Genomic DNA, 27,085 nt, shown 5'->3' on the forward strand with positions numbered 1-27,085 from the left:
TATTTTCATCACATTTTTTCCACATTTTAATCTGAATATCATATCCAGGCCGACATAGATATTTGTATAAGCTTGACATATGTCTTACTCCCTTTTTTTAATATAACCTGTCCATAATTTAGATGATAATGTCAGCATGATGACTACAGTAACACATTTCACACAGGTGAACCCACTGCCCTGTTAACATGAGGTCACAGTTTGTATCACCGCAATAACCCGTGTGTATATTACAAAAATCCTGCTTTCCTTAAATGTCAGAAAATCTGATTATGGAGTCCATCAGCTATAAATATGTATGTTAAGCACATGAATAAGAACAATCTCTGTGCACCTCATACTTTCACACTATATCAGACAAAAAAATAATCCTAAAACATGAAGCCAGGTCTTTTTTCCCCCTCATGAAACACTATCACATGCTCACAGGCACACAAAGACCACTCTAAGAGCGGTGCCCCAATTTCCTTAAGAGGTGCTGAAAATTATCTGTCAGAACTATTTCATGTGATTAACTTTAACACTATATCTTCCAGTGTGAATGGAGCATAAGCAGACGCACAGCATGAATGGGGCCAAAGTGTTTCAATGAACAATTTGTACTTTCTACCTTAATTGCTACCTACCATCAGGTTTTTTTGCCACGGTTATTTCTGAAATGGGATTTCACATGACCATTACATAGATACAGATCTTAAGAAAAACACTTGCATGCAATTTGATCTTGAAAATACAGCGGCAGCCTTTTAAAACACACTTACAAAAGCACTCTGTGTGAACCAGAACACAGAAAAACACTTCCAGATTTCAAAGTCCAATTTTATCACAATGATTATATCTCAGAATTGCATGTTATTTAAAGTGAAATATTAGGCAATTAGACTAATATGCACTAATTTTACTTGAGTTAAAAGGTTCAGTGCTCTTTTCTTTGAAAGCCTCCACCTTTTCTTTCACCTCTTTTCCACCTTGTTTTTGACATTCTCACTTTCAGTGTGCTTTCTCTCTTCCACATATAGTGTTTAGTCATTGGTACGAAAGTGTCTTATAGTGAGCAGAATTATACCTTTTATGATATTAAAATGCTGTCTTTGTCATGCAGTTGAATGTGCAAATGACTCTTTAGACCTAAACCTGTTCATAATTATGTCAAATTGATTTTATGAATAAAGAGAAATTTTCAGGCAGATGGGAACGTGGATAGAGGGTTGTTGTGCGTACTGTACAGGATGTTCCTTCCTTCTTCACCCACTGTTTTTGATTAGTAGTTTTGGTTTAATGTAGACCCACAGTACCAACTTGCTTATCTACCTGCCTTCATCTTTGGAAACCCTGTAGCCACTTCAACACATCGCTGCACAGTATGCAACTTTGGGTTGAATACTACCACTACTACTACTACTACTACTACTACTACTACTACAAGTACTACACTACAACTACCACTACTACAACTACTACTACTACAACAACAACCACTACTACCACTACTGAAAAAGCTTTTTGGATGAGAGGCGAAACATCCTCAAGAAACGCAAGCAAGTCCAGTTGCCCTACAATATAGCACTTATGATTACCATGACCTGGATGACTGAGAATCTTCACTGACACTACTACTACTACTACTACTGCCATTTCATTACATGGCCTTTATAGAACTACACAAATTCTTTAAGCCTCAAAGGGAAATATGACCTTGCAACATGGAAGAATGCCCCTTGTAGTTCAAACTTGATAAAGGGTCAGTCCACCCAAATCTTAAATGGCTTTTATTTAAGGGCTGGGCATTATATCCGCGTTATGTTGATATTGTGATATGAGACTAGATATCGTCTTAGATTTTGAATATCTTGATCTCCTAAGTGTAATTCCTAAGTGTTATCTTTTTCTGGTTTGAAAGGCTGCATTACAGCGAAATAATTTAATTTTCTGAATTTATCAGACTGCTCTAGCTGTTGTTATGTCTTTACCCACTTAGTCATCATATCCACATGACTGATGATTAATTATCAGAAATCTTATTGTGTAAATATTTTGCAAAAGCACCAATAGTTAAGGCATTTGGTCAAAAATGTTGTGATATTTCCTAGTAAAAAAAACTTGATCATGACTAATATCCGATTAATTGTGCAGCCCTAGGAGAAATTCCCTTGTGACAGTTAAACACAGTCATAGATTTATACTGCACTTTATACTTTGATTCATTCTTACCCTTTATACTCTCCATTTTGTTTGTTTTATGGTGTTAGCATGGGCCAGTGTGCAAACTATACATATGACCAATGGATCATTTGTGGCACAATGTGATAGTTCCTATACATTCACAGATTACACACCGAAGGATCTCCATCATTTCCTCTCCGCCTCCGTCTCTCCCACAATCCTCTATTGCTCTTTTTCCCTTACAGCTCCAAGGCAATACATGACACACCTAAAGATATCCACCTCCTTCACTCCATCACTCCGTCTTACCATCTTAGCAATGTTTTAAGTGCTTCAGAGTTCAGGGAAGGTTACGCCCAATCCCTTCTTTCTGTGTTCATCCATCTATCCTCCGCCTATCTACCCCGTGTTATTATGGTCTGGGCAGCCTACGCAGCACGCCCGAGAATATCTCCAGTTTAATCTAACCAAGCCTTCCCTTTATGCACCTATCCTTCCATCCATCCTTTCATCTTCCCACTAATTCCCCCCATCATGTCTTGCCTTAAGTGCCTAAAGAAACCATATAATACACCCAAGGATATTTTAGACATTTCCTCTCCACCCTATGTCTCATCACCATAAGAGGGTCTTGATTAGAGGCCAGTGATAATCTCACCCTTTCTCTCCTCCCTCTCTTTCTAGCCATATTTCTGTAACCTCTCCCCATCTCTCTTCACACCCCCAACCCCCGTAATCTTTGCATCATTCCAATTTTTGCTCTCAGTCTGCTCCCTCCAGCTCCAGCTCCCTATCTGCATTTGATTGCGTGTAATGGAGGTAGACTGAGAAGGCAAATTGGTGCTATTCAGCACAGCTCAATATAGGCCACGCTGCTGATTTGTCATATTCATCTAAGGCCAGCTTTGATTGGCCTAATGGTCTGGAGGAGAGGTGGTATGGGATACTCAACCTTACTCCAAGGTGTCTGGTTCTACAGGAGCAAATGCTAATGTGTGTCATTGGTTGGTTAACACATTTGACACACTAAATTACTCAACATATATTACATTATATTTCTGTGTATCAACTGCAAAGACACACATCGGTGTTATTGCTATGGAGTTCCAATAGTAAATTTCTCTCTTACAGTACTGTGGAACTCAATCCATTGTATTGTCCAAATGAACTGGTAATTTAAAAAAAAGGCTGGCTTACAATTAAGTCCTTCACATTAATTGAGAGAGGGTGCGGAGGTGCAGAAGAGTTGAATGCTATTACTGCAATGTGTCATTCATGTTGTTAACCCAGACTGTGAACGTTTGTTTAAAATGCCCTTTAAAGTGGACAGCTGGCTCCATCACTCTGTCATCTGAACTGCTGCCACCTGCCAATCAGCTGTGCCAATCATCTGTGTGTGTGTGTGTGTGTGTGTGTGTGTGTGTGTGTGTGTGGTGTGTGTGTGTGTGTGTGTGTGTGTGTGTGTGTGTGTGTTGGTAACGTCCTACCGTCATGAATAATCATGTGGTGATAAAACCTGATTGGTCACGCAGTCAGATGGTTGTCATATAGTTGGCACGTGGTGGCTATGAATCTTCCTCAGACTCCGTTTCTGTGTGTGTGTGTGTGTGTGTGTTGTCTCTGAATTGTCTGCAGTTGTGACCCTTTGTTCCTTCCTGATCTGTTATATCTGTGATACATTTTCTCTTCGCTCAGACCATTAAAGTTGATACTTAAACAAATCTGGCAACTCTCTGAATATTCATATTGCACACATACACACATGCAGTACCTACGACCATAACTTAACACTTTACAGACATAATTAACATGAGTTGAGAGTATGGTTCTCCGAGCTGTTCTGTCATCTGTTTGTAAGTGTGTGTGCATGTGTGCGTGTGTGTGTGTGTGTATGTTCTGGTTGTAAAAGAGACAGTCTGTACGAATGAAAATATGGTAATCTATGAGGTGAAACTGGGAATGTACAAGGTTTACCAAAACCAAAGATGGACAGGCGCTGCTGTTGCATCATGTTTATGTGATTGTAGATGCGTGTTGTAAAGTATGTGCGCATGTTGCTCATTTTCAGATTTAAAATGGTGTGAATTTATGAGAATCTATGATAATAAATGCATGGTTGCCTGCTTAGTTGTAATCATACACTGCTGTACTCACCTCCATCTAGCAGTGCTCAGTTTCTGTGTGTATATGTGTGTGTATCTGTACGCGTGTCTGCTAAATGATCTACTTTTATAAGAAAATGTCACTTAGAGGGCTTTTTACCGTAGCAAAACTTAGAGCTCAAAGAGCAGCATAATTGGAGAATGCAGCCACCGTATGAAAATGTATGAATGGGAGAAAAAAGCACAGAAACTTAAGGTTACAATTAGAGAACCATCGTTTTCCACTCTCTTTCTTTACCTCTCATTGATGCCTGTAATTACGCTCTCGCTTGTATTTGCCTCAATTTTCCTCCTTCCTCCTCTCCCCCTCTTTACTCTCTCTAGCTGGTCAAAATGCAGCACCCCTGTTAGACTCTAAGTGCCCATCATTGGGACCATCAGCGCATCTCGACCATGGGGGTGCTTGTACTGGCTAATTAGCTAGGGTATCTATTTTTCTCCTTCTCATTATTCTAAGAACAATATAATCATTGTAGAACGGCATCATGCAAACAGTATTAAACACTATTTAGCAGTGTAATAATGTCAACACATATAGATATATAAAATTGACTAATAAGATAAAAAAAATTGTGGAAATAATGGACTTAATTAAGAAAAAATAGCCAGAGGTATGTGCCTCTAAAGGCTCATTTATGCTCCCTTTAAGTATGAAAATAGATACGTTTGTTTCAAATGTTGTAAACGGCACTGCTCTCATACTTTGATGGATCCTTTATGATGGCATAGATGCAGGACTAGAGGGCAGAGTCAGAAGTTCACACAACAAGCAAGGCAGCGGTGTAAAAATGTACCTTTAAATAGAAGCAACGTTGTAGATGGCAGTGGTCTGTGCCACCATTATATGCGCTGCAACATGTGGACAGAGAATTCTCTTCAGTGTATTACCAATTTGTTCTGATCCGCCATTTTTTAAATTTCTTCTGTGTCTACTGTGGTTGCGTCTTGCTTGAACTACACTACACTGCCTCCACGATCTCTGGTGGTACTGCTCCGTTTCGTCCGTATCTGTTAGATTTTAGAAAACATGCAGCAAATATCAACCAAATGAACGCAGAGTACAAACAGAAGGCTCCGTCCGTCTCTGTCTCTAACGTTATGCATAAATGAGCCCTCATACAGTTTAGACGAGACTTCTACTGACAATCCAGAGATGTCACAAAGTTAAAATACCGTATTTGGATAAGTATCTGATATATTTTATAGCACTGTTGCTTAGCTAGCATTTCAGCTATGTAGCGTCCAACAAATATGGTCAGGTTTTGGTGAAGGCAACGGTAAATTTGAGCTGTTTAAGGCTCTTTATGTGGGTAAAACCCGTCTTTTGACCAGACGTTGCCTGTCATTGTTTCATAATTAGAGAGCACATGCTTGAAAGGGGGGGAAGGACCCACCAGCTGCCAATCAGAAATCATGACAGAAAGTCATTGGAGTGTCACAGACTGATGTCATGCCTGCCAATCATCTGTTTGTGTGTGTATATGAGTGTGCTTGCATTTCAATGTATGCTTCCTTACAGTGTGTGTGTGTGTGTGTGTGTGTGTGTGTGTGCGTGTGCGTGTGCATGTGCATGTGCTTGTTATCGCCACACTCTTGTCCATCATCCATTCCCTCAGGGAGCCATTCTCCAATGATAGCAAAGGGAGGCGTGTCTACAGATTGGCAATGGGAGGGAGTGAGAGAAGCGCAGAAGAATAGAAAGAATAGGTGAAGTGAGAGTCACAGATGTTTGCACTCATTTTCTCCTCGTTTGTCAGGACTGTTCAGAGGCACAAGTGTGGAACAGCCCTCTGCTCACTGTTCGCCATTCCAAGTGGCACGTCTGTTTGCATGTTAATGTATGTGTGTGTTTTGTAGATCTCTTAGCAATTAGGATTCCCCTTTCTACCTTTCAACCCATAGTTCTTCTGCTTTCCTCCTTGAGCTGCCACCAGGAAATGTGTGCCTTAAACCAGGAAGTTTTCTAGTCCATTCAGGTGGACGGTGTCAAGAGCATGCAAGATGAAGTAGAAGAAAATCTAACATAAACAAGCATGTAATGAGGCTTATACAGGCTTTCTGGCCCTCGGCGTTGTCGGTATTTGTAGAAGACTTTTTGAAATATTTGGAGTGATGACAGTCTTATGGAGTGTTGCCGTGTACTTGCCACTGGTTGCTCTGTTAAATGAGGCTGATATTTAAAAATATATTCAAGGAGACTGGCTGGGAACAGAGTGAGGAAAGTTGAATCAACCTCTTATGCACACTCGCCTTGTTTTTTTCACAAGTAAGTAATTATGTGGGTGTGTTTTGTACAACAGATTTTGTGTCGGTACATATTGTTTACTTACACTGTTGTTTGGTAGCCCAACAAAATTGACCATGAAAAGAAACAGTAATTTCCAAAGAATACCCCCCCCCAAATCAGAAATCAAGCTAAAATGTTTGAATGTTTGTTGTTTTGGGGTTGTTTTTTCATCCCACTTCTTTCTACACAGATGGAGGCTTTAAGAAACCTGTGTATATATATCCAATTAAATCCTTCTCTCATACACTTTCCATACAGATTTGGGTGTTAGGTCCTGAATATTCATGAGTCATCATTCTGTTCCCACTGATGAAAGAACAAGAGGTAATTTATTCGTCCTGACTGGTTGTTAATCAGCTGTTCTTACTCTGATATCCCGTGTGAAATTATACTCAAGTGATAATCTCGTAAGTTGTCATTCTAAAAAGTACTCTGAATGTCCAGACTACGTGTGCGCACATGTGGCTATGATGTGCCTCTCCATTTTCCACTTTACAGTAATTTATTATAGACCAAAAAAAAAGGATTTAAAAAAAAGGATAATGGCCAATAAAAATACTTAAAAGTAGAAAATTATTTTCACCTCCAGCACCTCTCCAAATTTGTAAATGTGCAGTGTGGTGACACTTAGCTAATGGTTTGTGATTACTTGTGTTGGACAGAACACATGTTAAAGGAATAAAATGAAAAGGAATTTGTCGACAGGTAGAAGTCATAATGAGAAAAAGAAAAAAGAAACAAACACAAATGATGCAAATTATGTTTTTTTCCTGCTGCTCAAAGTTGCCTAGAGAGCTAAAAAGGTCAAACATGAGAGTCATGACATTATGAGACGAGCCAATTTACGTCCTATTTACTTAAATTGTCTTGTTCTAACATATGCGTGCATTTACAACGACAAATACACTCAGCTTCGTATCAGCCCAGACACCCCCTGTGCTCTGCCTGAAGGTCCTGGCAGGAAAAAGACTTGTCCCTTTTTATCTGCTTTTGATTCTCTCTGCTCTGGTGTGTAGCTTTCTGTTTATATTATGTCTTCCTTCACTTGCAAAAGGCCATATGCACACACACTTTCAACCTGATGAATGTATGTTTGTGGCCTCTATATGTTTCTGCCTGTATTTTATGTGTGTGCTGTATTTTCAATTTCAATTGTGTCTGTGTGTACGCATCCATGTGTCTTGCCTCCCACGATAGCCCAGTAATAACACGATCAAGAAGGAGTGGAAAGAGTAGGCCTAATTAAGCTGTAGGTGTCCATTATCTTTGCACATCTTTCTTTTGCCTCTATATCTCCCTCACTCTTCTCTTCCCTTCCATTCGCTGCTAAATGTAGGTAAATTAAACATAGTTACAGATGGTTTCTTGTTTATTGAAATCGGTCTTGTTCGTCTTCACCGTGGAACTTGACCCTGTGGAGAAAGCGCCCCCACAAATGAACACAGTGATGAAGGGAGGGGGAGAAGAAAGGATGGAGTGAGCAGTTGATTGAAATAAAGTAGAGAAGTATAGTGTGTCCAGAGGGCATATAGTACTCACTGTAGAGATGGCTCTAAAGCTATATAAAGTATTTTGCCGAATGTTCTTTCTACAGCACTTCAGTTTCTTCTTCTCAAACCCCCATATTTCAGTGGGTAGCCAGTGCTTTTAACCAGATTTTAAGAGGTTAAAAGCACTGGTTACAATTTGCAGTTATTTCCATTTTTGTCTTTTTTTTTTTTTTTTTTTTGTCGATTATGTCCTCAAAGTAGCAAAATGGAGATGATCCTGATGCTAAAGTGTATCTATTTTTTTTCATCAAGGATGTAGGGGTGTGCAGTTGAAATATCTGCCTTTGTGTCCCCTACTAGCTTTTTAATGTGTGGCGCTTTTCCATCATTTATCCAAAATGCTGATAAAAAATATAAAACATATATTGTTATTAGGTTAAGTTGGTCTCTGAGGTCAGTATGAAGAATTAAAAAGCAAATGGTTGGATTAATCTTATTGTTGTGTCTTATATATGTCCATCCATCTGCAATATCTTTTGTTGTGATGAGTGTTAGGTTAGGTTTAAGGTATATTGAGGTACTCTTCCCCCTGTTTCTGTTAGATGCTTCATTAATGACCATTATAACTTAGATTTCCCCTCACTCTATAACTCTTAATGTAATACAAACATAAAATCCAGCCTTATCCCGAATTCCTTTTCCATCATTTTTATTTTCTGTTTAAAAGCTGAGGCAAGAGAAGGAGAGGAGGAGGTGTTAGAGGTTAAGTGCTGCGAGAGAAGTGTTTGATACCAAGGGGCGACATGCCAAACGAGGCGGCGAGATGAAGGGGTGAAGGCGAGGTAAGCTATGAATGGAAAGGAACAGAAATGAGGTTAATGAGAGAAAAGGGAGAAGAGTGCTGAGGTAAAAAAAAAAGAGGAGGAAAAGGTAAAAAGGAAGGGAGGTGAAAGAGGGGTAAGTGAGGGGAAGAGAGAGGGTTGAAGGAAAGGGTAAGCCTGTAACTCTGTAGGTAGCAGTAATTAGAGCGAGGCTTGTCCCCTGTGAGGCAAATACACACTCACGCTGTTAATACACACACAGCTATGGCCCGTCATTTCCATTGAGCCCTCCTCCCCTCCATGGGTGGTGAATAGGCTGCTTTACCCCCCAGTCCACATTAAGCATTTCAAAGAACCTCATTACCTCAACGCACACTGCACTATTTTTTTCCTAGCAATGCACAGACATGCATTGGATAAACTTCCAAACGTTCGCACATCAGTCACACACTTTAAAATGACAATGAATGTATAAATAATGCACAAGCAGGTATGGTGATACTTCATAAACATCAGCAGCAGTGGGTAGCGGAAGTGTAGACCAAAGGCTAACACATCAATAAATTCACTAGATAAATAAAACATAAAGTGTATTATAAGGTCACGGTTTGCATGTTGGAGATATTAACTATTTAACAGTTTTGACTGGCTCAATTAACCATATCCTATTCGCCATACAGCTGCTGGGGTGTAAAGTTTAATGAGCTTCAATGAGGGGAGTGCTTTTTCCCCCACTCCATTTTTTTTGTGCCAGCTTGTGAGCAGGCTATACGTGCTTATGACATTTTTAGCCTCTGATATTTAGTTATCAAAGCTGTCAATCAGACCTTTGTCGGCATAAAAGTTGACTCAAATCCTATTTCAGCAGTAAAAAAAACCCTGAATAAAACAATGAAATTTAATTCATCATTCACTGTTAATGGTTTCTCTTTTTACACCCTGTATCTCCCTACACTCAAGCTGTAATACAAGTTAACTGTGTTTCTGTCATCGACCTGTAAGCGGAGATGTGGTCAACTTTCATTCACATTTAGTAATGAAGTTTATTTGTGTGTGGGCATGTGTGCGACCCACAGTCTTGTCCAGGTAATGACTTGTGCAGTGTCCAGTAGTGCTGAGTACGCTGTTGATGCTGACCACACACAAACTGTATTGACTGGTGTGGTTTGAGTATTGATATGTGGCCACTTAAGACGGGCCTCTTAGTCTATTGTGTGTATGCCATCTTTTAATTTAGATTAGGCTGTACAGAGTAGCAATAGCTTTATAGCCTCCCTCTATCTAATTTATTGAACTACTCATACTCCATTTATTCCAGTGCACTTTACATTGCAATCACTAACCTTTACATATAGACTATATAGTCACTCTATATTTGTTTGTCCAACTACTTGTTGTTTACCTATTTTTAATACATATCTATGTGCCTTTTATGCCTACAGTATTTGTATATTATAGTTCTAGTGGGGATGTTAACTGTTAATTGGATAACTGCCGAAAATATTTTTGACTGGTCACACATGTTGGGCTGTGGGTTTATTTTCCTGCTCTTAAGTTTACTGCACTATGCACCACCCGGGTCTGGTGGGAGCTAACTAGCTAGCAACACCGTTCATTCAGTCATTACAACTAGTAACACCGTCCCAACCGAACAGCGGAAACATAATGCCTACGGTCTCCTTCTAGCTCGCACCAGTGAGTAAGCAGCTCAGTTTTGAACCATAAACTCCCCTTTAGCATTGTTGACTATGTTAACGTTAGCAGTGTCAGCACAGGTTGTAGTGCTAACATAGTAAAAATGCTAAAAGGTTTGTTGTGGTTCAAATTGAAGCAACTTACTCACCAGGGTGACCTTGGGAGAGACCGGAGGGTGGGCACAATGTCTCTGCAGCAATGTGTTTCGCCGCTAGCCAGCTAACGTTAGCTCCCTCCCGACCTGGGTGGGAAACGAGTGGGGACCGGAGGTTAAGCAGTGGGCATGTTTCCACATGTTGACGTGTCTGGACAGCTGTCTGAAAGCGAAGCCAACAGAAAATAAAATAAAAGGCAAGACGTCGCAAAACATAGAAATTTTCATCACCTCTAATTGGATGGGGCCTTAAAATGCAGCGCTAAAGCTCACCGAGTCAAAGGAGCGCAACACTAAAACGAAAGGCTCTTGTATGTCACGTCTTTATTTATATTATATATATATATATATATATATATATATATATAGAGAGAGAGAGAGAGAGAGAGAGAGTTATTGGTATAGTTAAAATTCTTGATCTCAAAGAAGAAAGAATGTCAGTAAGGGAGGATGTTTTGGGAGCATTTGAATTCAACTGTGACTTTACTGTAGCGTTAGCTGCAGGGTAGAAATTTAGCTGCAGCAGCAATGCAGGCTGAGGGTTATGTTAGCTATGGCAGCTGCTTATAAGTATCAGTATCTACCACTACCAGTTTTAAAAGTCACCTGTCTGGGAGAAGTGGTGGATGTGGTGCCATATATAAGCTTATAAGCTGCAATGTGATATACATTTGTTTGTGTTCTTGCTTGTGTGTGTTTCTTGCTATGTATGTGTGAGTGAGAGGCTGAAAAGAAGCAGAGATGATTCATTTGGTCTTGACACTGAGTCACAGTCTGCTCTCGCACTCAATAACAGTGTGTGTAGCTGCGTTCATGTTACGTGAATGATTTCAGCCATGTGTGTTTGTTGTAAGAAGGGTGTTAATGTGGCGTTTGGTCCTGCTTCCACAGTACCACATTATACTGAGCACTGTTTAAATCCCCATACAGAATTATTATAATGTGATGTTCTTGTGTACTCTCTTTCTCATTGTGTCTGATGCCCATCTCTCTGTCTTTCTGTCTGTTTCTCTGCCTCTCTGCACAGATTTGGGAAGAAAAAAGAGGAGAAAAAGGAGGCAAAAGCAGCTCTGCAGCGACAGAAGTCAGACATTCTGAGTGATCATGAGTTTGAGAGGATGAAAGACGAGAGGGAAAGGTGAGGAGCTTTGATGATGATGATTTTTCGTGCTTTAAATTTGCTGACATACAGACTCAGATACCGTGTATATACCGTGTGTATATTTTTTCGTGTCTTTTCCTATTAAGGAAAACTCTGTACCTATCTTTTGTCTTCCCCCCTGATGGCAGACGATTGTTCACTTATTACTCTCATGGAAACCATTGAAACCAATTCATTAATATCTCTGCCATTCCTGTCTTTTATTTATCCCTCTTTCCACTCCATGCTTGTCATTCTTGAGCTCTCTATTAATGGTGGGCTTCTGTGTGGTTTGTTTAAAGATATTTCTTTGTGGTAGCTCTTGTTGAACCTCAGTCATCATTAGTCCACTCATCGTAATAGTCCATCTCTAGGCGTCTTAACTTTCTCTCCATCTGTCTGTCAGGATCGAAGCAGGGCATCCTGAGCTGCGAGAGCAACGGTCCAGAGACCAGCAAGGTGGTGGTGGTGGGTCGGCATATCCAGATGTGGAAGATGATGACACAGACCCCAACTATGCCCGTATACAATCCTTCAGGGACAGAGATATGGGCCCAGTGCCGCAGCCACCCTCTCAGTCGCCTCCCTACAGTACAATTCAGCATGCCCATGCAGGCAACCCTTCCCCACAAGGCCCATCTGCCTTTCCAGGCCACGGGAATCATGGTAACGACCCTGGAGCCATCCCTGATGACGACCACCTTGACAGACTGTACGCCAAAGTCAATAAACCAAGGGGAGCTGCAACTACATCTCCTCCTGTCTCTGCTTCTGCTAATGACAGGTAAGGTTTCCGCGACCTTCACCAGGTTTAACAGTCAGAAAAAAGCTCGGTAGTTGGTGTTTTTTATTCACAGTAAAAATGTTTGACCCAGTAGTCTAACACAAAGTGGCAGAAATTGGTCTTGAAATTGATTTTAGTATATCAAAGAACTTCTAAGTATTAGTCTTGGCTTTTTAAATCCCGCAAATAAACCTTTACACCTCTCCTGGAGCCACGCCTGGGCTAAAAGCTCCAGGGTATCTACCCTGCTCCTTTCCTTCCCCATCCCTCTTCAGTTTTAGAGTGCAATATTATCTTGCTGATGCTTCATTTTTCTGCCTCTCTTTCCCCCTCACCTGTCTAAATCAGGTTTATCTGTTACGGGCCAGTTTGTGTGTGTGTGTGTGTGTGTGTGTGTGTGTGTGTGTGTGTGTTTGAGAACAAGAGAGAGATAGAGACAGACAGACAAAAAGAAAGGGGTGAATTGTTTGTGCTTGCTTTGAGCTTGAGCATGAGCGCCTGTGTACTCACAATCCCACTGACATACATATTGTGTATGTGTGTGTGTTGTGTGTATCCCAAAAATATCACTGCAGGGCTCAATGTGTTCCTCTCAGTCCTTACTCCTTACCTTTATTATGTCAGTCACAGCTCACTTACTCCTGAATATATCTACCAGTGCAGATATTCTCACACACAGACACATACCCGCGCACATCTGCCTTATTTCTGTACCTGCCTTCATGCGAGGAAGTAAACCTGTTTGATGGACACTTCCAGCTTTCGTAGAGATGTTTTCTGACACTGTCTTTTTCTCATATTGTTTCCTTCCTGCATAAATAGTGTTTCATTATAGAGAGGCAAGAGTCATCTGACCTTGGCTTGTAGGTTAGACTTCTTTGAGATTTTTTTCTATTGAAGGTAAATTGCTAAATTATTTGTTAATGAGCAAGGGGATGGGGTCCAGCAAAATTCAGCATAGTTTTAGCCAGTCCAAGACACTGATGGAAAAACAGTGCCAGATTAAGGGTGAGACACAACTGTCTTTAAGTTATTATAAGTAAATGCTACTTGAAGGTCTACGTACCTTGCAGTTTTTCAACCAGTGTTGGGCGACACAAAAGGCGTCATCTGGCGGAGTTTAACTGGCTCTTGGGTTGTTGCTCAAACTACAGATTCTACTTCCTCATTTTCGCATTGCTCACCACCCATGCCACACAAAGAGTGTAGAAGTGGATCAAGAGACAGACCGACCCTTCTCTGTCTCGCTCAAACTCGGACTAAACTTCGATCAATCTGTAAACTAGACAGTGCTGATTGAATATAAACCAAGGTTATGCTATTGCACTACCTATTTCTTGCCTAAAAATGTTTCAGAAACATATTGTAGTGCCCTGTTTAGCTATAATAGCCAGAGATTATGAACAGGAAGTGGGCGCCATACTGTTTCCTGCATAGTAAAAAGAGAGGCTTACAAAAACTGAGATCAAATGGTAAAACTAAGCAGCGCTTATCAAGTATAAACTAAGACTCTGTTACTGGGTTGCCTATTTCCCACCTCAGATGTTTTCAGGAACATGTTTTAGCTTACAGTTTAACTGTTACACAGGATCCTTTGTTACCAGCCGGCTGCCATTGTGTCAAATGGGCGAGTTTGTGTGACATCACCTACCAGCGGGAGAGTTTATCGGGTCGATTGTGGTAGTTGTAGGTTTTCTGCCTCTTGAGCAAAAGTGAATTTCATAGTCCTTTTTCTCTGGTCATGAAGGACCAATTTTAAAAGTATTTGCGTCTTTCTACTGCATAGAACTACACTAAACATCCTTCTAATGGTGAAATACTTCTTTAACCAGAGTGCCATAAAAAATAATTTGTGCTAACCAGAGTCTACTCTTTTATTATCAGCTTTTAGTATGTTGTTGTGAGTTTATACAATTTAAAACAATTCTTCACCCCTCAGCTGCAGGTTTTCACACATATCCCATAATTTCTGGTCTTCAGTGCAGACAGTATTATTTGGATTATGTAACTATACATATTTATTCTTTATTTCCTTGGGCTTCAATGATGCAATGCATAATTATATATACAGCTAAATATGATAATTGAAGTAGACAGTTTGAAATATTTGATATTAAAGCATCACATTTTTGTTTCTGTACATATGTGATATGTTATGCCAATGTTGTTTCTGACATTAACTTCTAAGATAATACTACGTTATTTTTAGATAAAAAAAATCATAATTAACTAGATATCCAATGGATCCAGTGTGGATCTTTGTAGCTATTTAGTGTAATTCATCCAATATTTATTATTTATTTCAGTTTCCCCACCTCTGCCCTTCCTTAAAGGAAATAAATTGAGTCTAAGAATGTCTTGATTTTAGAAACCTATATCCATGGCCACAGCAGTCCTGCTATTCATTTATCATCACTTCCTGAAACCTGATGATGCAGACAGAAGGAAGTCCAGGTATTGGCTGACAGTAATCGATGATGCCAAAAAAAAAAAGCAAAAAAAAAGAAGGTAGTTGTGTCAGCGGTGTCTGTGTGTATGCGTCTGTGTGTGCGTCTGTGTGTGCGTGACTCAGTGTTACTGTACGTCAAGGGAGGGAGGCCAGAGCCACGGTATGCATGTGGGAGAAGGAGATAAACAAAATCGCTAAGGACTCCATTCCATCAGCACCTCAGCAATGCAATGAACCGATTTACACACACACACACACACACATACACACACACACACACACACACACACACACACATAGAGCATAAAACTGTGTGTGTGTGTGTGTGTGTGTGTGTGTGTGTGTGTGTGTGTGCGCGCGCGCGCAGACTGAACGGAAGACATAGATAGACTGCTGTCTGATAGAAAGCAAGTAATGGATATTAAGAATAGCTCCAAAAGCCAAACAGGCACTGCTTCGTCATTGATAAAGTTGGATAATGATCAGTTAGTTGAAATATTAAAAACTTTTAATAGATTCCGAAGCAAAGATGAGCTGGAATATTTGGTGAACAGGACACAGCATTATGCTTTTTATAAGTGTTGGCAGTTTATATTTCCACCTTCAAGTATAGGCCCTACTGGCTACTGAAAAAGAAGTTGAGATATTCTTGATAGAACAATAATTTAAATTAATAAACATTACATAGAAATATAATAAGTATAATTATACTCCTATTGTTTTTAGGGCTGACACCTTCTGGTTGGTTGGTTGATTAGTTAATTGTTATGCTCTGACAAAATTCTCATTGGTGGGATGATTGCTAGTGATACTTTCATAATGCCATATGTCCACCAAAGCTTTTTTCCCAGCTGTTAAAGCCAGACAGTCCTCTGAAGACGCACAGCTGGCAATGTGGAAGTGCTTTAGGGGCACGGTGTTTTGTTCAGCTGAGATGCTTTGGTTGCATCTGGTTGCTATGATAGGGAGTATCCGCTAAGTATGAAAGTCAGAGAGAACTTGCTCTGGTTATGGCTCTAGATGGAGGGAAGGTTGAAACATATAGGGAGAGAGGATAAATCCCCCAGTCCATGTGGCCAGCAGTATTCATTTCTCCTTGATTACTGTTGATGTTTATCACATGTACGTGTTGGATGTGACAGTTGGTCTTTGTGGTATTTGTCCTGCCCCTCTTCCACTGTGATCGAATGCAACGCTACCTGGTGGTATGCACTCAGAACACTTTGGCCAATTGAGTTTATCTAGGGATAATATGCAGTTTTTTTTCTCCCCATCGACCAATCGACTGGTTGAAAAGCAGGTATTTCAGTCGTAGTCAAAATGTTCCTTTGTTGACTACAGCCTGAGTTGCTTTTTTGGGTAATGCTGGCTCCCTTTAATTTTTGGTCATCAACTGTCAGTAACGCACAGCAGAACTGATTCTGTATCAGCACTATACTATTTTTATTGCCTTTGCTTGCTCATGCAGTCTGCTCTGTGGTGCATCTCCGCTAATTTGCAAAGCCCCCATAGTGATTTTACTCTGTGACTGGGTCTGAGCCAAACACTAAACCAGCTCATAAATGCTATCCTTTCATACCTGCAACTATCTCTGTGATACATGTGCAGCAGAGAGCGCATTATCAATCAGTAGGCACTCAGTAGTTGCCCCTACTGAACATAACGCTCGAATCTGGAATCTGTCAAAGCTTTTGACAGATTCCATTCAAGTGGAGCAAAAGGCTTCTGAAATAACAATGACGTCTTTTTCCCCAAGTTTATTAATGAGTGATTCGAATAAGTATCAAGCTTGCACGCAGCCTTCTGCAACTGTTTCATCGTCTTTGCAGGAGTTCAAACATTGTGTCAGTTCATTCGGACAGCTGACGGCACAGGTCTTAAAATAGAGTCAATTATATTTCCCCAGCACAAGTTTATGTGCCTGGCTGCATGTGTGCATTTTTATGTGTGTTTGTGGGCTTTGGGAGATTTATTTTTGTTATCAGTGGGTTGCTTTAAACAGCACTATTATGGAAGGACAGTTATTTAACCACATAGCACGGTAATATATCACACTGTCTGCTTCTCAACCAGCCCACCACCTTTAATTCTAAAGGGCACCGCCAGCTCAATTCCTTATGCATGGAAGAGTTTAATGCAGACTCATTTAGTAAACCCATTACGCACACACACACCGCACATTTGGTAAAGATTACACATACACAGAGGCATGAATGTGTTTCTCATACAGGCCAAAATAATCTACTCTATCACTTTTTCCTCTAAATGTTTTGTCCTGGCTCTTTCCACAAAGGTAAGTGTTTCCTATGCCATCTCCTTTACATGAGACAGCCTCCACAATAAAGCATCTAATTATGCAAATGCTATGTGAAAACAATGAGTGCACACAGTCTCTTTTGCAGGTTGTTTTGATATCAGAGGCATCTGCTGAAACGCACATAAATGGAGCTGAATGACAACACCTTTGCTGTGTGATCGGCTATATTGACATTTCAAAATAAGGGATCACAGAGGGGGTTAGGGGCGACAGAAACTCCTATATTTACTGCCACACAGCCTCCAGCCAGGCTTATGTCATCTTCTTCACATTTATCCTACACTAGAGACTGTTTTCAAAAAGCTGAGTCTCCAGGGTTCAAAAAGCCAGCCAAGTCCGGATGGAGTGCTAAATCAGAGAGGAGGAAGATACATTTTCAAATTTCGTCAGCTTAGTATTGACGTACAGTCATATTCCTGGTGTCCACCCTCCTGCAGCTCTTCTGCTTCTCTTCCATCTCAGCACACAGATGGACAGATTGGAGAGGCCTGAGTGGCGCACATAGGGAAGGAAGTAACAGTGGGAATGAGGCAGGGAGAGAAAAGGATGCAAGCAAAGGAGCTCTTTAGAGGATTTTCAAGTGGAGGGTAGGATTCTTTGCCCACCCTCTGCGTACACACACACATACACACACACACACACACACATGCACATACAACACTATCTTTCTCACTCTTTCCCGTCCTCTTACTCGAACCATTTGCGCACTCACATGGTTAGGTGCATGTACAAAACTGAGGTAGTTAGGATGTCAAAAAAACACACACACACACACACACACACACACAAACACACACACACACACACACACACGGAGTCCATTTTCTGAAGTGACCACCCAAGCCTTGGGTGAGTGCTGCCCTCCGTTTTCTTGAGTGGGTGCCCCCCTCCCACCGCTTGCTCAACCACTACCACCACTACCTAACCCTTCCAAGTGCCCCTTGCAGGTTACCATAACAACCACGACCTCTGGCACTCCACCAATTAGAAAACAATCAGTCTGGAGAGACCAGAGTGGAGTGAGCTTGCGGGAGAGAGGTACTGTAGCGCATGAGTGAAAGATAAGTAGAGAACAAATAACATCAAGAATGAAAGAAAGAAATGTAAAGGGAAAAAAAAAAACATGGAGAAAGCAGAGCTTCTCCAAACCTAAGAAAATTAATAGCACAATGCAGGCGTACTTATCATGAAGCCCTATTGAAATCTAATGCAGCGGCCTTGCAACAGATGTCTTTGCTTATTATAAGGTATGTTTTGAGACTGTCAGAGAGGTTTCGAAGTAATATTTTCAACCTGTCCGTTTTGTATATGCAATGCAAAAAAATTGACAGGCTTACACTTTTCAGAATATAATGTAGTATATACTGTTTATATGCAATAAAATTGATTTTGTAAAGCATTTTAGACACATCCCATAAACAAATAAGATCATACCCATTATAGCAATAGCCCCTTAATCCAGTGGTATCAGCAAATAAAGCTGAATAAACATCTGCTGGACTAATAACACTAAGTTTCTACTCCAGCCCCCTCTAGCCCCCTCTCCCTCCTCAAGTGTTTCTCCATTTGTGTTTGTTTTGGGGTTTGCTTGACGAAAGAGGATAAACATGTTGGAAGTGATTTTGCCACTGGCTCTCACATGTCCCACCATCTGCCATTGCGAGAAACTCTCAAAACTTTAGCTTTGTTTGTGCCTTAAGAGCAGCCGTCCTCTTATTGCTTTATGCCATACAGTACAATCATTGGCTTTCCTTTTGGGTGGATATCCACCACATTTGCAGTGAGATGCTAGTAATACCCTTTTCCCATCAAAATTAACATGTATATGCCTTTTTTTTAAATGCAGGGAAACTGGCTAAACATAGGACATAGACTGCTTTCCCATTACCAGTAGACCACAGTTCTGCAGTAGAAAAATATGCCTTTCTGTTCTGCTTTTTTTCCCCCAAGGGTGTTATGTATGACATTACAAACGCACAGGAAAACAGGGTTAGCAAACAATGGAAAGCAACATGAAGGCCAGTGAAAATGTTACAGTGGTTACTCATTAATTTTTCTTTCAAACTCAGTTCTGACTATTATGAAAAGATGTTGGAGTGTTGCTTGGAAAGAGACGAACAGAAATTGTTTTTTATTATATCATGCTCAAAAAGGGACAAAAATGAGCAACAGGGTGTCATTTTTCCATCACTGCCAATAAGAGCTGATCGGAGCTGGAGCAGATAAATACCCCGTCATGTGTAGCACTTCCCATAAAAGACATAAGTCAGACGTTCGGTGTTGGTGTTTGACTGCTAAAATGCTACACATGGGCAAATGTATACATTTCTACACAACACACTGTACCTTACCTAACATATTTAAGCCTATATTGTATAGACTGTGCACGTCATACTTCACAGAGTGTATGAACTGGAACACCATGCTCCCAAAATGTGTATTTGGAGTCAGAATGGTGAAATAGAGACCAAGAGAGACCCAGAGAAGGCTTGTACAAGAGAGAAAGATGAGCTTTTAACATCGCTTGGCTGGTCACTTGAGAGGCTTTCTTTCCTCCATGTTAATTAATCAGATATTCTCTCAGCTCAATGAGTGCCACACACACACAAAGACACACACTGGCCTTTTTTTACACAGTAATACATACTCACTGTCTTTATCTTGCACACTTCTCACACACATACACACAAACTGGAGGGAGCTTTTAGTGGGTGCCAGGTTGGTCTGTGCAAGTGCTGTTTTCCACATCACTCTCTTCTTGTAGGTAATTAGTTTTGGTTGGGCGGGGGCTGTGTGTGTGTGTGTGTGTGTGTGTGTACGTGTATGTGTACGTGTGTGCGTGTATGTGTGTATTAGGGGATGTGTCTTCGCTAGCTTTGGGTTGTTACGTGATTTTGGCACGAATGAGCTTTACCACAAAGTCATGAAGAAAAGCTCATTACTGAATGAACAACTGAGGTCACATTAACACAGAATGCTGTGGAAAACGGCTACGACAGGAGCAGTAGCTTACAGGCCCCATTTGTGAAGTTTTCGATCACGTTTCAGTTAACTCTACCGGGATCTAATGCAAGTCCTACTATCTGTTTGCGACATCTGCACATGTAGCTACTTGCCCCTCTGACATGCAAGACAATGTTTACATTTTCTGACAAGTGACCTGCAATTAATGACTGTCCTGGCCACAAAGAAAAAAGTACATTCCTGCACACACAACACTGCTGCATTGATTTATTTAAATAAGTGTCAATGTGTTGGTCACAAGGCCCTTTCCCATTACATTCACCATTCGCCACAAACAAGACAAGGCAAGTGGTGCGCATGTTGCCTTTCACTTATCCTATCCTTGCCATGAAAACAAAAGCTTTGGTCATTTGTTAAAGTAGCTGAAAACATTACCTTGCATGGCGGTTGAATTCTTGCAATATCACAAGATCACACAAGAAACACAGGATCACGAGATCACATGAAAATCCACTTGGTCAGGCTTCAAGTAATGCGTTTGTGTCAGTGCCATCAGTAGCTCAGACCTATCAGCTTCCTCTGAGGAGCTGGTGGCAGCTTTAGGTGTGTCACAACACAAAGGGGCAACTATTGGTTCAAAAGAACATGGTGGCTCCTAAAGACTTTAGCATAGATGCTGCAGTAGCATCAGTAATACCAGAGCTGGAGAGTATTTCTTCCTTGAAAGAAGAGCAAGGCTTACCTTGATAGAAAGATGTTTTCACTCTTCTTCCAACTGGCCTGTGATAGATAGTGATAGACATATGTTTTTTTCCTTTTCTATACAGTTTCCAATGACGGCTTCTCAGATGGGTAACAAACCATCTGGCACGTCAGATTACTCAAAACAACCTCATCCCCTGTTGATTTCTTGTAACAATGCAGACTATCTGTCCCTTATCTTTATCTAGTTGTACTTAATGTAAATGCAAAAATGCATGCAGCAGGAAATGTGGAATTTCCAACCAATTTAAACTGAAGAGAAGCAAGCAAATTCAAGGACCATGGCGGGTATGAGAGAGAAGTTTGGAGTGTTTTGGAACTGAAGGGAAATAGAATGGAAGGTTAAGTGGGATTAGGAATAAAGAGGAAGGGGAGTTGAAGAAAGAAAACAGGGAAAGGGGTGAAACAGAAGAGAGGTATAGAGAAGAGAAGAGCCAGAATGAGTGTTTAGAGCTACAGGAACAAATTAGCAGGAGGAAGTGTTGAAGAAAAGGGGGATTTTCATTCTAAAAGCAGGAAGAGAGGGATACAAAGTAGAGAAAGTGGAGGATAAAGGTTAGGGAAAGCAGCAGACAAAAGAACAGATTGAAAAGAGAAGAGGAGCGAACTGGAAAGATTGGGAAAAAATGATTGAGGGTCAGTGCATGTTTAGAGCAAAAAAAAAATGAAAGAGAAGAGGATGATTTGGAGGAGAGAATAAAGCGTCCAAATTTTGAGGACTGAAAGGAGACATGAGTGGACCCAAATAATTGCAGGAATGAGAAATGAGGATCAACTAGTGAAGAAAAGGGGAGAAAAGAGGAGGTAGCAGGGGATTCTGAGGGGGAGGGAGGCTAAGTGGATGTTTTAGGATAATTCAACAGTTGAGATGGGGAATGAGCTGGACGGAGTGAGGACATGCAAGGAGAATGAGGAGGGGGTCAGTGAATGTCCAGGACTAAAAGGGCAAATTAGACTGAGAAAGGGAGATGGGAAAGTAGAAAAAAGTGAGGGAAACTGAACTGAGATGCTGCCAGTAGAGAATGTGTAGAGGACTAAAAGAGAGGAATGAGAAGAGGTTGGGGGGGCAAGTGATGGAGAGCAGACGAGAAAAGGCCCAGAGTGTGTGTTTTCTGGACTCAATGCGCGTGATTCAACCTGGCTAATAAGAGAAAGCTCTCAAGAGGCACTCGTCCGCTCCATCCCTTCCTCCCCCTTGCTCTCTTTCCCTTCAATATACCCTTTCTGGGTCCCTCTTCCCCCTGTTGCTCTCTCTTCCTCTCATTTATGATTTCCGCCTCTTGTATTTGCACAAGTACTTCTCAATGAAAAATAAATTCCATGCAAAGGACATCCGCCCGCGATGGAGCACGTACACGGTAAAAGGACACATGGGCACATAAACTCGGGCTCTTAAAAGGACACACAAGCAAATGAACACAGTAAAAGTTCAAGACACAAAAGGTATATGCTCAGGGACGGATCTCTCATGTTATTTTCCATCTATATGGATGTGTGTTCTTCCATTACTCTTTAATCTCATACCTTTTTCGAAGGGATTATGAAAAAGTGAATTAGATTGAAGTTTGAGTAGTGGTAACCTGTAGCTAAGCGACATGCACTCATGCACTCCATGCACATGCATTTTGTACGGATATTGTGTGTGTCAGATTCTGTTTGGCAAAGTCTTTTATGCTTCATAGAGAGTTAATTCTTGTTTCTATGCTATGTGAGATGGTTAGTGGATGTCTTTTAGTGCAATGATTATTGTAAGAGAAAGACAATACAAGGGCCACTTAATATGCACTTACGTTGCGTCATGTAAACAAACATCATCATTATAGCTATCAGCTGTGTGCCCGAGATTAGTCCGGGGATGTAACCACTTAAAAGAAGGGTGAGTAACCTACTTGCAGTCTTCCTACATTATTACTGTTACTTTTTTAGAGAAAACACAGGTATTACATTGTGATAGTCACTGGTAATGACATGCAATATAGCCAACACCAAGTGGCCTAGTTTGTTTTTAGGGATGGTCATTTAGCTTACCAGAACTTTGAGCTACTGGTTGTAATGAAGTAAGTAGGTATCGTAGAAATAATCCCTCACTCAAACTTCATGGATCAGCTGTTCCTCGTCCATTGTGCTGCTTCTAAATCAAGCGACAGGAATAAAAAGAAATAAGGCGTCCAACAAAAGTTCAGCTCAAAATGGCGTAGCCAGTCAGGACACATCTTCCACCTGCTTCAAATCATAAATGCTTGGTTTCACATCCATATGCTTGATGTGAGCTTGCATTTTATCTAATCACTGTGAATTCAGGTCTAGTGTACACACCATGCTTCACTCGCTTACTTACTGACCTTTTATTAACAGGTTAACATATTCCTGTGGCTATTAAGTCTGGGTCATAAACAATGTTTGACATTCACAAGTGTTTTTTATTATGGCCATAGTTTCTGAATAACACTACGCATTTCTATTCACATCATATCCTCCTGAGACCTTGTGTCCTCATATGTGGACATCACTCTTTGGGTTTACTTGACCTTCTACTTCATTCTTCTTAACTTAGACCTGTTGTCCTCGTTTGTGAACACTTTTTTGTGCCATCTAGTAGCAGTAAGCACAACACACTAATCCATGTAAAAAAATACGATGGCAGCCATGCAGCTGACCCCGACACATAAGTGGACAAGATCCAAAACCTGTTCACATTTTATGGTTGAAACTGGTTTATTTATGATTAAGAATGTTTGTAGTTTGATATAGCAACAAATTGGAGTAATTTTAGCAACAGTAACAAGATAAGATGCTGTTAATTAGGAAGTACAAATGCATATCAAATAAAAGTTCAGGTCTCAGGAGGAAATGAAAAATCAGAACTCAAGTTTGGGATGAAAGGTTAAGTTAAAGAACTTCGGGTGAGGTTAAAGTTACTTATTGTGCTTGAGGTTGGATGAAATTATTCTGGTTAAGGTAGAGGCTTCATGAAATCTAATGAAACTACCCCGGTTGAGTCCACAGGACCAGCACATATTTGTATAAGGAGCAAAGGAAATTGGAAAGTGAGCATGTGAGGTCATATGAAGTAAAGGTCAGCTGGAGTAACTTCTCAAACTGCCTGGAGTAATTAGAAAGATTCTTCATCAACTTTAAATCAAGTGTAAAACAGCGTCATGGTAGCAGTTTAGGTTACACTTAGAACCATGGAGACAAAAGTAATGTATGGATATGAGTGAAGAGAGAGCCAAAACATTATTCTATTGTTCATGCACCAAAATCTGACCTCTATCAGTTAGTTGATACACATCTTTTTGAGCCAAACAACCAACTTTGTTGTTGGAAGATAAAGTTTCTGTTTGCTGATGGTTTTGTTGACAGTGAAGACAACATAAAGCAGGTTAAAGAAAGGCTCCCCAAGTGTCTCATTTACACTAACATACATCGAGCAAAGCCATCTCCACTGCAGATCTTCAGTCTTCTATTCAACAATTGGACAAAGCAAACCTTCTCATTGTTGTTCCTCTAACTAAAATGAAAGGAGTCTGTCCTTTCATTTTCTCTACAACCATTCATCCGATTGACTTCACACTTGGCGGTTGTATTGTTGAGGAACCATGGAAGTGCATTGTTGAGTGTGAGCTCTTGAATTCTACAGGACATATTTATTAGTTTTGTGTTATGTACACACACTGTGAAGTATATTGAGAGGAGACTCCTTTTTATAGTTACACAGCTCTTCATCGCTCAATACAACACATTCAAGAACAGATAAAGAAAGTGAATTTCAAGTATCAGCAATGTAACTTTCAGAATGACCACTTGTGTTCCCTGTAATAGCCTGGGCCCAAATAGCTGGCTGTTAGCAAATGATGCTTACACTCTAGCATTGCGAAGGGATCCAACTGTGTCACGGCAGGTGTATTGCTCAGGATCCATGGAAGTGTGGAATGTGACGTTGTGTGGACCGCAAGCAGCAATGCCAGAGGCCAAGCTAATGGTCCTTTATCGAACGGGCACGTTTTGAATGGGCAATGCTCTGGTTATCGTTACATGAATATGAAAGAATTGAAATAGAATTGCAGTGGGAATTTGCAGTTGCTATCATCCATTAAATGCAACACTGAACTGGGAATCAAAACCTGGGTCACTCCCATGGGACAGCCGTTAACCCCTCGCGTCAGGTATAAATCCAGCTTTAGAGAGATGCCATCCGCAGCTATTGTGGTTGGCAGAGGCATTAGGCAAATTGGCCTCCTGCCACACACACATGGCTGTTAAAGTCAAAGGGGAATGTTGAGCCAGACAGCCTGCCTACATGATTTTATGCCAGCCAGTTTACCACCTGTAGCGCTCCCTCTCTCTGTCTGTCTGTCTGTCTGTCTGTCACACACACACACACACAAACACACGTAGGTACACACACATAGAAGGCTTGTCTAAATAATGTTATGCCAGACAATTTTCAATCTGCACAATACGTACACTCACACACATACACACTGATTATCATAGGATGCCAACCTCCTCTGCCACTGTGAGTGTCTCTCTTGCACATGCCGGCATTTAGACAGCTAGTCTGATTGATGTCATGGCAGTCGATAGAGCGCTAATTACTCCCCGTGCTTTGACGACACCGCGCAAGGAGCAGTGTCATATCCTGTCAGCTGCATTTTGAGAACATGTGTCACTTCCTGTTAGCCTGTGGAGGAAACGAGAGCAACAGAGCAACCTGACAGCACGTACACTTCATATACACAACCGCGCTATTACTTTTTCTTTCACACCCCCCCCCCCACACACACACACACACACACTCTGTCTGTTTTTGCCCCCTTTCTTTTTTTTCCCTATGACCCACCTGCAAGCGTTGGTGATCTTTTGTTGTCAGACTTCATTAGCAGAGACGTCAGCTAATTAGGGCCGAGCACAAGCTTGGAAGATTAGGAGGAAGAAGATGATGAAGAGTTAGGCAAGGGAGATATGGAGGGAGGTTAGAGGGAGGCCAGGGCGGAGGAGATGGAGACGAGCAGATGATGAAGAGATTAAGATGGAGTGGGAGGGAAGGAGAGATGGATGGTATCAAGGTGCGGATGGAAACGACGGCAGAGATGATTGCCTGCATAAACTGCGGAGGGTAGAAGGAGGCGAGTGAGCGGGGAAAAAGGTTGAATCGAGATGTCAGAAATTGAAGAACTGAATATTTACTGCACTAAATGAGTCACTGTGAAGAAAGTGTAAAAAAAAATGAAAGGAAAATTGAATACATCACAGAAATGTCCACACGACAGAACATGTAATTTATAGAAAGCTCGTATCCATGTCAACATATGATGGACAATAACTCACATTGATTAAGTTGTTTTTCTTACTTGCAAGTAATTCTGTGTGTGTGTGTGTGTGTGTGTGTGTGTGTGTGTGTGTGTGTACAAGAGAGAGCAAGCAGCTGAGCGAAACAGATACAAGATACAGGGACAGAGAGATAACGCATTGACCTGTGTCCGTTGTTGTGATCTAGTTGATCCTTGTAAGACACAGCTGATAACGATCCTCTACTCTACAACTAGACACGGGGGAGAACACACAGACCGGCGCACATTTGTGGAAGTGTGGAAAGGAAAAAAAAAAAGACTACAACTCCCTCTTGTCACCATCAGTCAATATGAAACTACATTTCCTCTGTTGCACTCTATCACAGTTATCGACCTGCGGTTTGTGTCCTGTCATTGCCCAGATATGATGCCTGCCTAAAAATAATACAATAATTATTTTTTTAGACTGTTCATTTGTAAGTCCTAATAGTTGAAATACTAATTTACTCTTGATATGTAGAGATGAGAATCGAGAACCACTTCTAGTTCAGAATCATGTTCTTCCGAGCTTATCGAGTCCTTTCATTGGTGCCGGCATGATT

General features: G+C 40.9%; 1 protein-coding gene across 4 annotated transcripts in view; it reads left to right on the forward strand.

Annotated features, from left to right (window-relative positions):
* The window catches only part of LOC126392868 (partitioning defective 3 homolog B-like), a 262,365-nt gene that overhangs the window by 153,225 nt on the left and 82,055 nt on the right, over nucleotides 1–27,085 (forward strand). For all 4 annotated transcript variants that reach the window (XM_050048554.1, XM_050048555.1, XM_050048556.1 and 1 more), the window contains 2 exons: nucleotides 11,800–11,910; nucleotides 12,320–12,697. In XM_050048554.1, coding sequence (XP_049904511.1) covers nucleotides 11,800–11,910; nucleotides 12,320–12,697 — 489 coding nt within the window. The remainder of the gene's footprint in view (nucleotides 1–11,799; nucleotides 11,911–12,319; nucleotides 12,698–27,085) is intronic.

This window comes from Epinephelus moara, chromosome 7 (genome assembly GCF_006386435.1).
Source record: "Epinephelus moara isolate mb chromosome 7, YSFRI_EMoa_1.0, whole genome shotgun sequence".
NCBI classification, from domain to species: domain Eukaryota; kingdom Metazoa; phylum Chordata; class Actinopteri; order Perciformes; family Serranidae; genus Epinephelus; species Epinephelus moara.